Below are 16,967 nucleotides of genomic sequence, written 5' to 3' on the forward strand. Positions count from 1 at the left end.
TCTTCAGGAATGAGGAGAGTGTGCCAAGCAGGCTAAGATAAAAGGTAGGGAGGAGGGACTTGGGGGAGGGACGTTGGAAATGTGATAGGTGGAAGGAGGTTAAGGTGAGGGTGATAAGGTGAGGGTGATAGGCTAGAGTGGGGGTGGGGGCAGAGAGGTCAGGAAGCAGATTGCAATTTAGGAAGGTGGTGCTGAGTTCGAGGGTTGGGACTGAGACAAGGTGGAGGGAGGGGAAATGAGGAAACTGGAGAAATCTGAGTTCATCCCTTGTGGTTGGAGGGTTCCTAGGCGGAAGATGAGGCGCTCTTCCTCCAACCGTCGTGTTGCTATGGTCTGGCGATGGAGGAGTCCAAGGATCTGCATGTCCTTGGTGGAGTGGGAGGGGGAGTTGAAGTGTTGAGCCACGGGGTGTTTGGGTTGGTTGGTCCGGGTGTCCCAGAGGTGTTCTCTGAAATGTTCCGCAAGTAGGTGGCCTCTCTCCCCAATATAGAGGAGGCGACATCGGGTGCAGCAGATGCAGTAAATGATGTGTGTGGAGGTGTAGGTGAATTTATGGCGGATATGGAAGGATCCCTTAGGGCCTTGAAGGGAAGCAAGGGGGGAGGTGTGGGCGCAAGTTTTGCATTTTTTGCGGTTGCAGGGGAAAGTGCCTGGAGTGGAGGTTGGGTTGGTGGTGGGTGTGGACCTGACAAGGGAGTCATGGAGGGAGTGGTCTTTTCGGAACACTGATAGGGGAGGGGAGGGAAATATATCCCTGGTGGTGGGGTCCGTTTGGAGGTGGCGGAAATAATGACAAATGATACGATGTATATGGAGGTTGGTGAGGTGGTAGGTAAGGACCAATGGGGTTCTGTCCTGGTGGCGATTGGAGGGGTAAGGCTCAAGGGCGGAGGAGCGGGAAGTGGAGGAGATGTGAAGAGCATTGTCGACCACGTCTGGGGGGAAATTGTGGTCTTTGAAGGAGGCCATCTGGGTTGTTCGGTATTGGAACTAGCCCTCCTGGGAGCAGATGCGTCGGAGACGAAGGAATTGGGAATATGGGATGGCGTTTTTACAGGGGGCAGAGTGGGAGGAGGTGTAGTCTAGGTAGCTGTGGGAGTTGGTCAGTTTATAGTAAATGTCCATGTTGATTCTGTCGCCTGAGATAGAAATGGAGAGGTCTAGGAAGGGGAGGGAGGAGTCTGAGATGGTCCAGGTAAATTTGAGGTCAAGGTGGTAGGTGTTAGTAGAGTGGATGAACTGTTCAACCTCCTCGTGGGAGCACGAGGCAGCGTCGATACAGTCATCAATGTAATGGAGGAAAAGGTGGGGGATGGTGCCAGTGTAGCTGCGGAAGATGGACTGTTCCACATATCCTAAGAAGAGACAGGCATAGCTGGGGCCCATGTGGGTACCCATGGCTACTCCTTTGGTTTGGAGGAAGTGGGAGGATTGGAAAGAGAAGGAGGGAGGAGGGAAGTGCAGGAGGGAGGGTGTGCACGCGCAAATGGATGACAGTGGCAGCGACTTCAGTTATAGCAACTGTTGCCTTATGAACAAAGCGCTGTAGTACTGGTAACTGTTACCCACCAACAACTGCTCACAACAACAGCAACCAAGGTGAGTATTATTTGGATCTCTTCTCAGCCCCAAACGGTTGTTACCGCCTGCTTCATACCACTCCATGAAAAGTCACAAACTGTCGAAAGCTTTGTTAATGGGGACTGGAGGAGATGTCAGTATCACCAGTGTCAGTAACACCTCTTCGATGTAAGGTGTTTAGGGACCTTGAAATCTTGTTTGGATAATCCGAATTTCAGATAATTGATGTTCGGATAACCAAGGTTGTTCTGTATTGATGTTCAGTTGATTTCCTGATGACCAGACAGGTTGTAGTCACAAATAATTCAGCAAGTTTCACTCTTCAGATGTTTTGTAACTGTCACTTGGATTCAAATAAATTGTTGTATATTTCAAGAGAAAAAAGAATCAGTTATGATTTTGTGTTCATAAGCGGCATCACTTAACAATCAGGTCCATTGCTTTGAATAGAGCTTTTAAATTTTGTTTCTGGATTAGTGGTGCTGGAATAGCACAGCAGTTCAGGCAGCATCCGAGGAGCAGTAAAATTGCCGTTTCAGGCAAATGCCCTTCATCAGGAATTACAGCTTTAAAATTTTGTACTGAATTTATCTGTGAATGCTGTTCAAATTATGGTTGTCTTTGAAACCCGAATGAATTGAGACCTCTATTAAAGAGCTATCAAGTTTAACGAAAAAAAAATGCTTTGGTGAAATAATTTCCTGCTCTCCTTAAACTCAATAGTCAGGATTACATTTAGTGACAATAAAAACTGCATTACTTCTTGGAAGTGAGTTCATCTTGGGAACCTTTAGAAAATGACGCACCATTATACCAGACACACTTCTTGTTAGAAATGCATTGCAATAATTTCAAAATATTTTAGTCCAAAATACACTAAAATAACAATATCATGTGAATATGGCTATAGCTTCTGTGGCATCCAGATGATGGCAAAACATAGATTTACTCCTTTCCTTCCTTATAATTTTTTCTGTATAGCGATTGAGTTAGTCCACTTTGTCCATCCCTTTGAAGATTCAAATTAGTTTGACTGTGCACTGTACTAAAGTTGAAACAAAGGCCAGTTAAATACTTGATCTCTCATGGCTGCAATTCCTGAAATGTCATTAAATGATTATTGGTTTATATTTAGTAAACAAATTTCACAGTTTGTGATTTCTTAAAAGTAACTTGGTTTCCTATGATTTGGTCTGCAGTTCTAAAGTTACTGTGAACAGTACTTACAGAATTTATATCAAATTTGCTTGAGTTCAAGTTTGCAGCTATCATTAGCTTTATACTCATTGGCACTAAGAGTTCAAACCATTTGTTGCATACACTCATGTTCATTCCTCACAATCCTCGTGCTGATGTGTTCAAAGTTCACAAAGTCAGGGAAGCACCAATGATTTGCTCAGTCATGAAGTATCTGTGTTACCTTCCTTTTGGGATGTTAAAAGTTAATGTGTGCCCTGCAATGTCAATTTGCCCTTGGAGTTATAAAAAAAATCTCGTTAACCAACGATGAGTCATTTAAAAAAAAATTCCAGAACTCATCTTCAGGAGTCAGTAATCATGATTTTGGCCCATTTCCTGAAAATGAAATCCCAAAAGTGTGGAAACAGGCCATTCGGTCCATCAAGTCCATATTGACCCTGCAAAGAGCAGCCCATCCAGACCCAGCCTATCTCTGCATTGCCAATGGCTAATCCACCTATTCTGCACATCCTGGAACACTATGGGCAATTTAGCATGGCCAATCCACCTGATCTTTGGACTGTGGCAGGAAACCCACACAGGCATGGTGAGAACGTGCAAACTCCATACAGAGTTTCCCAGGACTGAAATTGAACCAAGCTCCCTGGCACTGTCAGGCAGCAGTACTAACCATTGAGCCACTGTGCCATCCCAAATCTGCCAGTAAGAAGTCCCTGGTCCTGAGTTTATTGTTTCTTAGATGATCTTAGATGTTTACTTCTATTAGGTCATTGACGCAGAAATCCAGAGGAAACTGCAGGCCAATTGGAATCACACCAAGGTTACAATGGGAATAATCTGGATGATACTTAGATTTTTGTGATTTGTCATGTTTTTGTGACTTTATTTAAAGAAATAGCCCCCAAGTCAAACTTAGATGAAGAAAACTCTGAATCATCAATTCCGTCTGTCCTGTAAATGGATGCCCAATGATTTGGTCATGTGGTCATAATTATAATCTGGAGTAAATTGGGTAGCTGACAGCATCTCAATATTACTGCTTCATTGTATGGAATCATCCAAATATGAATGGGTGTTTCTTCAACCCTTCGTAAACTATACTGAAAATTATAGGGGCAAACTCAAGCACAATGTAACTCCTGTCTCTTCTTGCCTTTTAACCATCTTGAAGTACAGCATTACAACTATTAGGTACATCTGTAAAATCCACAGAAAGGTATCAACAATACTTAACACCATGGGTGGAAAGATGAGGTGTGGAGGTAATTCCTGTTATCTTCTGGAACACACGTCTATGATTGTACATTTTCCAACAGAGAACAGTAATTAGATAGACAGTTGCTACAAGCGGGAGCTGTGGCTACGTTTTCACCTTCCAAAGTGGACGATCAGTGAAGCAATACAACGTGTCACAGTATGGCAGCACTTCATAGCTTGGTATCACGGATTATGCTGCAATTATTCATTGAGTAATTGCAAAAATCACTTCTATACTTTCACTGTGTCTCTTTTGGTCATCCAATTATAGTGAAATTCACTTTTTTTTTGTCAAGGCTTAATCTGTTTGAACCGCTCATGGATGCATTATTTTTTTAGTTTTTTGAAGCTAGTCAATTTTTCAACTTTGTGAAATTTCATCAGCTCAGCTGAACTTAGTTGAGCTCATTTTTGCATTTAAATGGCGCCTCTACCATAAATTTCCTATGGTTCTTCAAAGGAATATGGTCAAAGCTTTGTACAAAACCAGGTACATATTAGAAAGGTTTGATTAGATTAGATTACTTACAGTGTGGAAACAGGCCCTTCAGCCCAACAAGTCCACACCGACCTGCCGAAGCGCAACCCACCCATACCCCTACATTTACCCCTTACCTAACACTACGGGCAATTTAGCATGGCCAATTCACCTGACCCGCACATCTTTGTGACTGTGGGAGGAAACCGGAGCACCCGGAGGAAACCCACGCAGACACGGGGAGAACGTGCAAACTCCACACAGACAGTCGCCTGAGTCGGGAATTGAACCCGGGTCTCAGGCGCTGTGAGGCAGCAGTGCTAACCACTGTGCCACCGTGCCGCCCGAAGACATGAGCAAAAGTCGAAGAGGTAGGTCAATTATAAAGAGTATCTTAAAGAATGTAGACATTGAGATGCAGAGAGATTTAAGGAAAGCAATAGAGCTTTAATGTCACAGCCACTAATGTACCAATTAAAATCTGTGATGCTCTAGAGGCCAGAATTTGAAGAGCACAGATGTGCTGGAAGGTAGCACAATTAGAATAGAGACAGGAACAAAGTGAGAGTTTAGTATATGTGGAAATAGCTGCTTTAGGGTCCAAGAATCCAGAATACAAGTGCTCCAGAGTACAAGTGCTCTTCTTCCCACTGTTCTCCTTTGCATTTGCTCAAAGCCAACTACATTTCTAATGTCTTTCAGTTTTGACAAAAAGTCTTACTTGAAATGCTACCTGGGATCCTACTGTCACAGATGCTGCCAGACTTACTCAGCATTTCTGCTATTTTCTGTTTTTAAATAGCAAGAATGTGGGTGGACAGCCAGAAATGTATTTGGGAACTGAGTTTGTTGTTGGCACTGAAGACAGTTGCTCTAAATGTACAACATGCATCAGCCATCAGGGATGCCAAGAAACAAAACCAGACTAAAATATGTCGACTGCGGCAAGTCTTACATGATATAATGGGATATAAAGTGAAGTGGAGTAGAATCGCTGACAACAATGTATTTGTCCTCGATATGATCATTTTTCGCTCCTTTTGAACAGAAAATCAGTGAAATAATGTCACCTGCCCCAACAGCCTTGGGAGTGCCTCTACCCACAGTCACAAAAATCAGATTGGTCTTCTTGAGGATTAACCCATGGAAAGTGGCTGGCACAGATGGAGTCCCTATGTGGACCAGCTGGTGAGAGCCATCGCAAACATTTTTAACCTTGCCTTCTTATGATGTGAGGTCCCCCCCTACTTCAACAAGGCCATTATCATCCCTGTTCCAAAGAAAAATCAGTTAATGTGTCTTAATGACTACTTTCCAATGGCTCTGACATGCTTCAAAAGATTAGTAATGGCACACATCAACACCAGCCTCCCAGACTGGCTTGATCCACTACAATTCAACTACCATTGTAATAGGACCACAGCAGTGGTCATCTCCCTGGCCCTACACTCATTCCTGGAACAAGTTCCAACTTCAACAACATAATTCCAACAAAACACATCTCCTAACTCTGTGACCTAAGACCCCTCTCCCTCCTTTCAGCTGAATCCTCAACTTCCAGACCACAGTCAGTAAGGATAGGTGACAACACCTCCAAGATAATCCTCAACATTGGTGCCCCACAAGGCTGCATACTCAGCCCCTGGCTATATTCCTTATATGCTCAAAACTGTGTGGCCTAACGTGGCCCTAATTTCTTTTACAATATTTGCTGATGACACCACTGTAGTGGATTGGATCGTGAACAACGATGACATAGAGTACAGAATGAGATAGACAGCTTAGTGACATGGTGTAAACACAACAATCCCTCCCTCAATGTCAGCAAAATAAAAAAGTTGATTATTGACTTTAGGAATTTTGGATTAGTGGTGCTGGAAGAGCACAGCAGTTCAGGCAGCATCCGAGGAGCAGCAAAATCGACATTTCGGACAAAGGCCCGGAAGTCTAGTGGATGACACCTGTATCAATGATGCTGAGGTGGTGATCGAGAGCTTCAAGATCCTCTGAGTAAATATCATCATCAATCTCTCCTGGTCCATCTAGGTAAATGCTTTTTCCTCAGAAGGCTAAAGAAATCCGGCATGTCCATACTTACACTTTTCAATTTTAGATTACTTACAGTGCGGAAACAGGCCCTTCGGCCCAAAAAGTCCACACCGACCCGCCGAAGCGAAACCCACCCATTCCCCTACATTTACCCCTTACCTAACACTAGGGGCAATTTAGCATGGCCAATTCACCTAACCTGCACATCTTTGGACTGAAGGAGGAAACCGGAGCACCTGGAGGAAACCCACGCAGACACGGGGAGAACGTGCAAACTCCACACAGTCAGTCGCCTGAGTCGGGAATTGAATCTGGGTCTCTGGCGCACAGAAAATATGATATCCGGAAGCATCACAGCTTGGTATGGCAACTGCTGTGCCCAAGATTGCAAGAAATTACAGAGAGGTGTGAATGCAGCCCAGTCCATCACAAAAGCCTTCCTTCCATTTACTCCAACTGTTCTTACCACTGTCTTGGGAAAGCAGCCAATATAATCAATGACCCCTCCCACCCTGGTTATACTCCCTTCCACCCTCTTCAATCAGGCAGAAGATACAAAAGTTTGAAAACACGTACCAACAAATTAAAGAACAGCTTCTTCCCTGCTGTTATCAGACTTATGAACAGATCTCTCATATATTAGAGTTGATCTTTCTCTGCACCTTCTCTGCAGCTGGAACATTATATTCTGTATTCCATTCTATTACACTGAGGTACTTATGTAAGCTATCATTTGTCTGGTGATTACTTAAAATAATACTTTCACTGTATTGCAGTGCATGTGACAATAATAAATCAAATCAAAGTACTTGTAGTTGAATTTGCATTAAACAATACAATGCTTAATTTTTACCATTTGATGAACTTGGAAACTGGGGCTACCCTGTCAACATAAAAGTGGTGGCGTTGTCAGGCTGAGGATAGATTTTCGAGTTTGAGAACAATGATTATTATTACACATGGATATAATAGTTACAGTGTGTTTCCAAGAAGATTGGAGCAGAAGGAGACTATTTTCTAGTTAGAGAAGAAACTCAGAGAAGCTCCAAAGGTCTTGAGGATGAATTGCTCTTCAGTGCCATTTTGAGAAGTGGCAAATTAGGAATTAGTGATAATGTCACTATGGATGTTCTGAACTTTTGAGATGAAACAGCCAACTCAGGTGATCAGAATCTTCCAAAATCATATCTACAGTGCATGGGATTGAATTCCTGAGATATGCCAAAAGATATTTCACTCATGCCCCTTGACATACGGGAGGGTACTGGAAAATCAGCCATCGCAATTTCTCCATTTGAAAATAGCAGAATGCGCAACATTGGACATAATCCTCATAAAGATTCCTCATGGGTTGAATCACCTTAGTTCCTCTCAGAACATCATCAAACTGAGTAAAAGCATTATTGGAAACTACAGCTTCATTTTATTTTAGCTTTATTTAATAATCATTAAGCAAAGGTGCAGCTGATGGAAGGGACTTAATGAAAACAAAGAGCTGTAGCAATCAAAATTCAGGGAGAAACACATTAATAAAACAAACATGGTAAAAACATCCCGTATTAATTCCAGAGCACAAAATAATGCTTACACGTTGAATCCCTCTATCCTTTTCCTCACTGTAACTGGTACCAAGAATTTCAAACAGAACATTGGTATTTGTCCCATCATCCCTAAAATTGAGCATTCCAGTTAATCCACTCACTTTCCCCTATAAATAAAAGCAAAAATACACTTAAGATTTGACATTTAAAGACCACAAAACAACAAATGTAAATAATATGGGAAAAGTAACAACAAAATAACATATTCATTCTTAGATTTTTATTAGAATTTAATTCATTGTGGAACTAATAGATATCTCCTTACATTGTTCATTATAAGTCAATTGAGCTGTCAATTTTTAAGAGATTGTTTAGCTAAATTAGGCAGAATTTCAGGCTCACTCATTTATATTACCTGCAAAATTCAAGCATTGTTTCTATTATTTATTTTGCATATTTTATTGATTTTTAAAAAACAATCCATAAAAGCATGCTTTCGTCATTTATAAATTTAAATTTTCTCCAAATTCATTTTGTTTGAAATTGAGTATATGCAGCAGGAAGCGGTGTGCAGTAATCTCATATTTAGCTATTCAGGATAGAGAGTGCAAGAGGAACACAGTCATTCTCAGATAATCTGGACTTGACAGTACTGGGACCGGGGTTCTGGGTTTAACAACATTGTGAAAAAGAAATTAAGGGTTTGATAAAAATGTGAGTAGAGATGCTCAGACGTTTCTTAATGTCAAATGGAGAAAATGACATTGCCCACTCAATGGTTTACATTGTGTTTCCTTTATGTGAAGTTGAATTTATGGGTAGAGACAAGTTGGTGTGGATGGGGATATTTGCTGGTGGAAGTTAAGTTTAATAAATAAATAAATAAATAAGTAAACAAGTGTTGAATCAAAAGCTAATCTCAGAATTCCACTGTCCTTATCATGTGTGGCTTACAGAACGTAATTGCCACTTAACAGCCCTCTGAAATGATCTAGCAAGCCATTCAGTTTCATGCCTGTTAGGAATGGACAATAAATGCTGGCTTGGTCAACAATGCCTTCATCCCTTATTAATAAAGAAAAGTTAATATTGATTAGCAAGAAATTTCTTTAATCGTCCTTGAGCCTTTGAAATTCAAACTCCACACTGAGAATGTAGATTACGTAAAGTGAATAATGGAACTTTCTTGAATGTAGGCTGATTGGTATGTATCTGTGGATTCAATTATGTCAGGTCATTGCACAATAGACCTGTGAAATAATTTGTATTGTAATCTCCCAATGTCAGTGTGGAGTTTTCTGCAGTGTTGATTGGACTGGGATTACATTAGATTTGTCTTCATATAATGCCTGGGCTGCTCCTGTCAAATTTTCAGAACTGATCTGCTCAATTTAGTGGCTCTTAATTATAATCTGGATGCAATACTAAGTCATCATTAACTGAGAACCATGTAAGGTGAAAACAAGGTACATGTAGATCAAACAGATAGGAAGCTAGGGAACTAATCAGTGTTGTTTCACAAATTACCAGATCTATTAAATGCAACTCAGTATGCTGTCATGATGGAATTTGAACTTCGGACTTCGGGGTTGAAAATCAAGTCCATAAGTGCTACATTACCATTTTCGCAATAAGAGAATATTATTTCTCAGTTAACATGGTGCACTTTTTAAGATCAAAAGCAATATAAAAATCAGAGGACCAGTATCACACAAGTGAATACCCATGAGCACAAAAGAACATTTGATGACTCACTCTCAATTAGTAGGATGAACTTACTTGCTGCTCATGCATAATTTGTAAAATCTTGGTATATGTTTGGACCATTTTGGCCACAAATAAGTTCCTACATTCAAATGGCTTCTGACCCTTTGGGTATCTCTCAACAAGCATAGAATTGAACTGCACAAAATTGCTAGGAGATTGTGGAGGTAATATTGGTGGCCTTTCAAGAATCACTGGAGTAAAAGAGGGTCCCAGAGGACTGGAAAATGGCTAAAGTAACACTCCTGTTTAGGGAGGGAGAGAGGCAGATGACAGAAAATTGAAACCTAACCCCAGTTTTGGTAAGATTTTAGAGTCTGTTATTAAGGATGAGATTGAAGAGGATATGGAAGGGCACGGTAAAATAGGGCTCAGTCAGCATGACTTCATCCAAAGAAGATTTTGCCTTCGAATTGTGTTAGAATTCCTTGAGGAGGTAACAAGTAAGTAGACAAAGGAGAGTCAGTTGACATGATCTACTGAGATTTCCAGAAGACTTCTGACATGGTGCCCCACTGGAAGCTACTAAATAAGACAAGAGTCCACAATATTAGGGACATTGTATCGGCATGAAAAGAGGATCAGAGTCAAGAGTGTGGTGCTGGAAAAGCACAGCAGGTCTGGTAGTATCCGAGGAGCAGGAGAATCAACGTTGATTCTCCTGCTCCTCGAATACTGCCTGACCTGCTGTGCTTTTCCAGCACCACACTCTTGACTCTGATCTCCAGCATTTGCAGTCCTCACTTTCTCCTAATGGAAAGAGGATTGGTTGATTGGCAGGAGTGGGGATAAAGGAGTACTTTTGGGGTTAGCAGCTAGTGATTAGCAGAGTTGTGCTTGGTTCAGTGTTGGGACCACAACTATTATGTTATATAATAACAATCTGGACAAAAGAGCTGAGGGCATTGTCATTAAGTTTTTAAATGACACAAAGATAGGTAGTGGGGGTTGCAAGTAGTGTTGAGGAGGCAGGGAGGCTGCAGAAGGACTTGGATAAACTAGGAAAGTGGGCAAAGAAATAGCAAATGGAATACAATATGGAAAATACAATATGAGATTATGCTCTTTGGTGGGAATAATAAAGATGAATACAGCACTGACTATTTCCTAAATGGGATAGGCTTCAGAAATCTGAAGCACAAAGGGATTTAGGAGTACTAGTTCAGGATCTCTTACGGTTAACGTGCAGGTTTAGTTGGCAGTTAGGAAGGCAAATGCAATGCTTGTATTTATTTTCAGAGGTTTAGAGTAAAAGATCAGAGATGTATTGCTGAGGCTGTGGTCAGGCTGCTTTTGGTATATAATAAGCAGTTTTGGGCCTTGGTTCTCAGGAAGGATGTGCTGGCCTTGGAGGGGTTCAGAGGAGCTGCAAATGTGTTGCTGGTCAAAGCACAGCAGGTTAGGCAGCATCTCAGGAATAGAGAATTCGACGTTTCGAGCATAAGCCCTGATGAAGGGCTTATGCTCGAAACGTCGAATTCTCTATTCCTGAGATGCTGCCTAACCTGCTGTGCTTTGACCAGCAACACATTTGCAGCTGTGATCTCCAGCATCTGCAGACCTCATTTTTTACTCGGGGGTTCAGAGGAGGTTCACAAGAATGATCCTACGGTCAAAAGGCTTATCATTGCAAGGAGTGGTTGAGGACTCTGCGTATCTATTCAATGGATTTTAGAAGGATGAGGGAGGAATCTCATTGAAATTTACAGAATAGATTAGATTACTTACAATGTGGAAACAGGCCCTTCGGCCCAACAAGTCCACACTGACCCTCTGAAGAGCAACCCATCCAGACCCATTCCCCTAATACTAGGGGCAATTTATTATGGCCAATTCACTTAACTTGCACATTTTTGAACTGTGGGAGGAAACCAGAGCAAACTCACACAGTCACAGGGAGAATGTGCAAACTCCACACAGACAGTTGTCTGAGGCGGGAATTGAACCCGGGTCTCTGGTGGTGTGATGCAGCAGTGCTAACCACTGTGCCGCCCACTGTGAGACTAAGATAGAGAGGGCATGGTGAAGATGTTTCAATTGATAGGAGAGCCAAGAACCTGAGGGCACAGCCTGAGAATAAAGGGATGACCCTTTAGAACTGGGATAAGGAGGAATTTCTTCAGCCAGAAGGTGGTGAATCTGTGGAATTCATTGCTCAACAGGCTTTGGAAACCAAGTCATTGAATGTATTTAAAATAGAGATAAACAGCATCTTGATTAGTATGGGGATCAACGAGAGAAGACAGGAGAATAGGGTTGAGAAGCATATCAGCCAAGATCAAAAGTCGGAGCAGACTGAATGGGCTGAATGGCCTACTTCTACTCTATATCTTATGGCCTTGTACAGGAAGTAGCAACCTCTACCACACTGAATAAAATTAGGTCTTTGTAGCATTTTATTATCCTTGAACTAAGAAGTATAAATTGGATTGTTTGCAAGTTTTTTGCCTATTGTTATGTTATTCGAAAATATTGTCATAGCATTCATAAAGAAAGCTCATTAATATTGCAGCTGTGTTGGTCTGAAATGAATAAAATGCCTGGATTCACATTACAGTTTATCACCTCTGTTAATTATATTTATCTATTCTGAATGACCTTGCAAGCATTTTTTATTATGATTGGGGTTAGAATTTGGGGTCTTGGATTAGAATTCTGACATCTTAGACTATAGAATTAGGAATAGGCCTTTCAGCCCATTGAACATTCCCTCTACAGGGTTATGGACGTGAAGTATCTGGCTGATCAGACTCTCACTTCCATAACCCTGTGCCTTACTGGTAATCAGAAATATATTGATTTTTCCTTTAAATATGTTCAAAAACTGAGCTTCCACTGTCCTCTGTGGTATAGCCAAGGTTAAATGAGATTGCTGATTCACTGCTGTGTGGGGACGCAGACACCAGTATTGATTTTCCCTGAATTTGCCAATAAGTGGCCAGAAGGCAGTCTCACAGTCCAAAGGAGGCCCTCCTGGTTGAGAGAAGAGTGGACTGGAGTGAGGGAGAAAGAGAGATCTCACCTGCTGCCTCCTTACTCACCCTGGATGGAACTGAAAACATTTCCATATTCTATTTATATTTAATAGATTTATCATTCATATTGTGGTGAAGTCTGAATCTCTAGAAAAGCAGAATCAGCTTTAGCACAAAAAATGATTCTAAAACCATCCTAAACTGAATAGCTCACCTGGGAGTAGCACATTGATGGACCAATAAAGCAATCTGCAGCATTTTTTTTATTCTTTCTTGGGATGTGAACATCATTGGCAAGGCCAGAATTTGCTGTTATCTTTAATTGCCCTTGAGAATCTGAGAGTTGATTTGTTGTTAGATTACAGGGAATTGAGCAATCTCTATTGCAGTACCAGAAAGAGTGTTTATTCTGTCTTATTAACAATGTATTGGTTAGATATGTTACCATTAACTCCTGACATATTGCACCGCTGCTAGGATATCTTGTTGAATTTTAATCGCTGTTTCCTTGTATTTTTTGAAAGATGATTTGTTAATCCATTGGAAACCTGCATTTTAGTAGGCCTAAAATAGTATTATTAAGGTTTCCCTGTCCAGAAAGTTTTAATTGATATTTCATTGAAACTGTATTTGAAAGGAGAAGCTCTGATACCTGCTTTGCCAAAGCACTCATTATCAAATAATCTTTTTAACACTAATGATTTAATGTCAAGTATCATCTGAGGCATGGTGACCCTCAGGTTAAATCATTGCTAGTTGTCTCTCTCTAATGAAAGAGCAGTGATAGGCTCCAGCAGGACTATGTCGAGATTAGAGTGGTGCTGGAAAAACACAGCAGGTCAGGCAGCATCTGAGGAGTAGGAAAATTGATGTTTTCGGCAAAAGTCCTTCATCAGGAATGAAGGCAGGGAGCCTCCGGTGTGGAGAAATAAATGGGAAAGGGGTGGGGCTGGGGAGAAGGTAGCAAAGAGTACAATAGATGGATGGAGGCTTGGATAAAGGCGATAGGTCAGAGAGAAGGGTGAAGTGGATAGGTGGGAAAGAAGATTGGCAGGTAGGATCGGTCATGAGAATGGTACTGAGCTGGAAGGGTGGAACTGGGGTAAGGTGGAGGGAGGGGAAAATGAGGAAACTGGTGAAGTCCACATTGATGCTCAGGGGTTGAAGTGTTCCGAGGTGAAAGATGAGACATTCTTCCTCCAAGCGTCGGGTGGTAAGGAAGCGGTGGTGGAGGAGGCCCAGGACCTGCATGACCTCTGCAGAGGGGAGGGGGAGTTGAAATGTTGGGCCGCGGGGCGGTGGGATTGATTGGTGCGGGTGTCCCAGAGATGATCCCTGAAGTGCTCTGCTAGGAGTCGCCTTGTCTTCCCAAAGTAAAGGAGACCGCATCGGGAGCAACGGATATAATAAATGACATTGGTGGATGTGCAGGTGAAACTTTGCTGGATGTGGAAGGCTCCTTTGGGGCCTTGGATGGAGGTGAGGGGGGAGGTGTGGGCACAGGTTTTGCAATTCCTGTAGTGGCAGGGGAAATTGCCAGGATGGGAGGGTGGGTCATTGGGGCGTGTGGACCTGACCAGGTAGTCACAGAGGGAATAGTCTTTGCGGAGAGCATAAAGGGGTGGGGAGAGAAATTTATCCCTGGTGGTGGGGTCCGTTTGGAGGTGGCGGAAATGTCAGTGGGTGAAGTGGTTTATGCGAAGGTTGGTAGGGTGGAAGGTGAAGATCAGGGGGGTTCTGTCCTTGTTATGGTTGGAGAGATGGGGTTCAAGGGCGAAGGTGAAGGACGTGGATGAGATGCATTGGAGGGCATCTTCAACCACATGGGAAGGGAAATTGCTGTCTTTAAAGAAGGAGACCATCTGGTGTGTTCTGTGGTGGAACTGGTCCTCCTGGGAGCAGATACGGGGAAGGTGGAGGAATTGGGAGTACGGGATAGTATTTTTGCAGGAGACAGGTAAGGAAGAAGTATAACTCAAGTAGCTGTGGGAGTTGGTGGGTTTGTAAAAATTTTCAGTGTCAAGTTGGTCATCTTTGATGGAGATGGAGAGGTCAAGGAAGGGGAGGGAGGTGTCACAGATGGTCCAGGTGAATTTAAGGTCCGGGTGGAATGTGATGGTGAAGTTGATGAACTGCTCAACCTCCTCGCGCGAGCACAAGATGGCACTGATGCAGTCATCTACATAGCGGAGGAAGAGGTGGGGAGTGGTGCCGGTGTAACTATGGAAGATGGACTATGACTACTTCACATTACTTAATTGTTAGATTCTTTCCCTATTGCATATATAAGTTGAACAGGAAGAGCAAATGAAGAGAAAATAACCTGAAATTATGGCCCTAGTTTTAAAGGGGATAGTTGAGTATGGTGAACATGAGCCCCAAAATATGCATCAAACTGATGGTCTGAGTTGATTATTGGATAGATCTTGTTAATATGTATTGAATGCAGCCATTGATTCAGGGATTCTGAGGTGACCTCTGGATGCAACTGAGCAGAGGAAGGCCACACCCAAGGTTTCTTGGTAAGGTCTATGAGGGTGTATCAGCTGTTTAAGCAATTTACTGCAAACGAAAACTAAAACACAACAAAGAAAGAATACATTGGAATTTGTCAAAATGCCTTCTACAACTTCAGCAGGAGACCAACAAAACACTTGAAAAAACAACAAAAACAACCATTTGCTGTTGTTCCCAGATACTATGTCATCTTAGGAAAACATTACAGTGAAATATTTGGAGAACCCCAAGAGAATTTCAGCTTAAGTTTTTCAAAACTTGGGCAAACTGTTCCCTCTACACATTTAGAAACAGAGGGAATTACTGAGGGTATAAATAGGACTTGATTTCAGTTAGCTTAGCTTTACTATGAAGTCTTTGAGAGCAAATTTCAGCAACCAGTGCTCATTGTCAAGGATGCCTGAAAATGGTCAACCAGATATTAGATTGGGTAATTCATCAGGTGACTGACTAAATGTTTTGGGCAGAAATGTATGCATGTCTGAGGTGTGACTCATAACTCCTACTATTACATGGTTCTTATACTTGTGCAGGTGTAGTACAACTGAATTCGCCAATAAAACATCCAGTACCTTTTTGATTGCATCAAAAGTTGACTTCCCACCTTGCCATGGCTTGGAATTTTTCCTTACACATGTCAGGCTAGCCATGCTGTGCCATTTTCGATCTTCAAGCTTCTTGTGGAAGGCATCAGCCAGCAGCAAAACACTGTCATATACATAGAGATTGGAGATCTGCATAGATTAGACGCAAGAGCAGGTTTCAGCAAAACAAGTTAATACTGAATTGATTAATTCCCTGACAAAAGGAATTGGAGATTAATACAATGCTTCAGCCAAAGACAAGCGTATCATTTCTGTAACGAGTTCTTCCACCTGCATCTATTGAATTTGAGAATAAGAATTTACCAGTCCCCTGATAGCACTTTAATAACAAGTTGAAGGTCTCTGAGGAATCCACATTATGTGCATTAATTATATCTTTTAATTTCATCAGAGAATTCGATAAAATATCCTAATTGAAACACTTAAAATATATTAAATGAATTTTACAACTTGTTTTATTAATTGCTATTTTAAGCAATTTCATGGTAAAAGTATAACCATATCTGATTTTTGATCAAGATGGCATCTGTATTACAACTAACTTATGGAAATGTCAACAACTGTAAATTACATAATTATTAACAAGGCACAGTGACCTTATCTCTCAACTTTACAATTCTAAGATACCAAAGGTACATGTTGTTCCACTGTTATGCCCATTTCAATAATGTAAATTTGCTGTAATGTGATGGATGAATTTGGGACACTGTTTCTAAAGCATGAATTTTTATATTAGATTCTCTACAGTATGGAAACATGCCTCTGGCACAACAAGTCCACACCAACGCTCTGAAGATCCATTCCCCTACCCTACTTTTACCCCCGACTAACGCACCTTACACTATGGGCAATTTAACACGGCCAATTCACCTAATGTGCACATCCTTGGATTGTGGGAGGAAACCCCCCACAGACAGTTACCCAAGGCTGGAATTGAACCCTGGCCCCTGGCGCTGTGAGCCAGCTTGTCTGTACATTTTAAAATGTGTGTTGGCTGTAA

The 16,967-nt window shown here is 41.8% G+C and overlaps 1 protein-coding gene across 1 annotated transcript in view; it reads right to left on the minus strand.

The window, feature by feature from the left end:
• Positions 1 to 16,967, minus strand: part of LOC132823558 (glutamate receptor ionotropic, delta-2-like) — a 536,033-nt gene that overhangs the window by 175,979 nt on the left and 343,087 nt on the right. The window contains exons 7-8 of the mRNA XM_060837503.1: positions 15,935 to 16,096; positions 8,154 to 8,273 (exon numbers count right to left, since the gene is read on the minus strand). Coding sequence (XP_060693486.1) covers positions 8,154 to 8,273; positions 15,935 to 16,096 — 282 coding nt within the window. The remainder of the gene's footprint in view (positions 1 to 8,153; positions 8,274 to 15,934; positions 16,097 to 16,967) is intronic.

The sequence above is a fragment of the Hemiscyllium ocellatum genome, chromosome 16 (assembly GCF_020745735.1).
Source record: "Hemiscyllium ocellatum isolate sHemOce1 chromosome 16, sHemOce1.pat.X.cur, whole genome shotgun sequence".
Taxonomy (NCBI): domain Eukaryota; kingdom Metazoa; phylum Chordata; class Chondrichthyes; order Orectolobiformes; family Hemiscylliidae; genus Hemiscyllium; species Hemiscyllium ocellatum.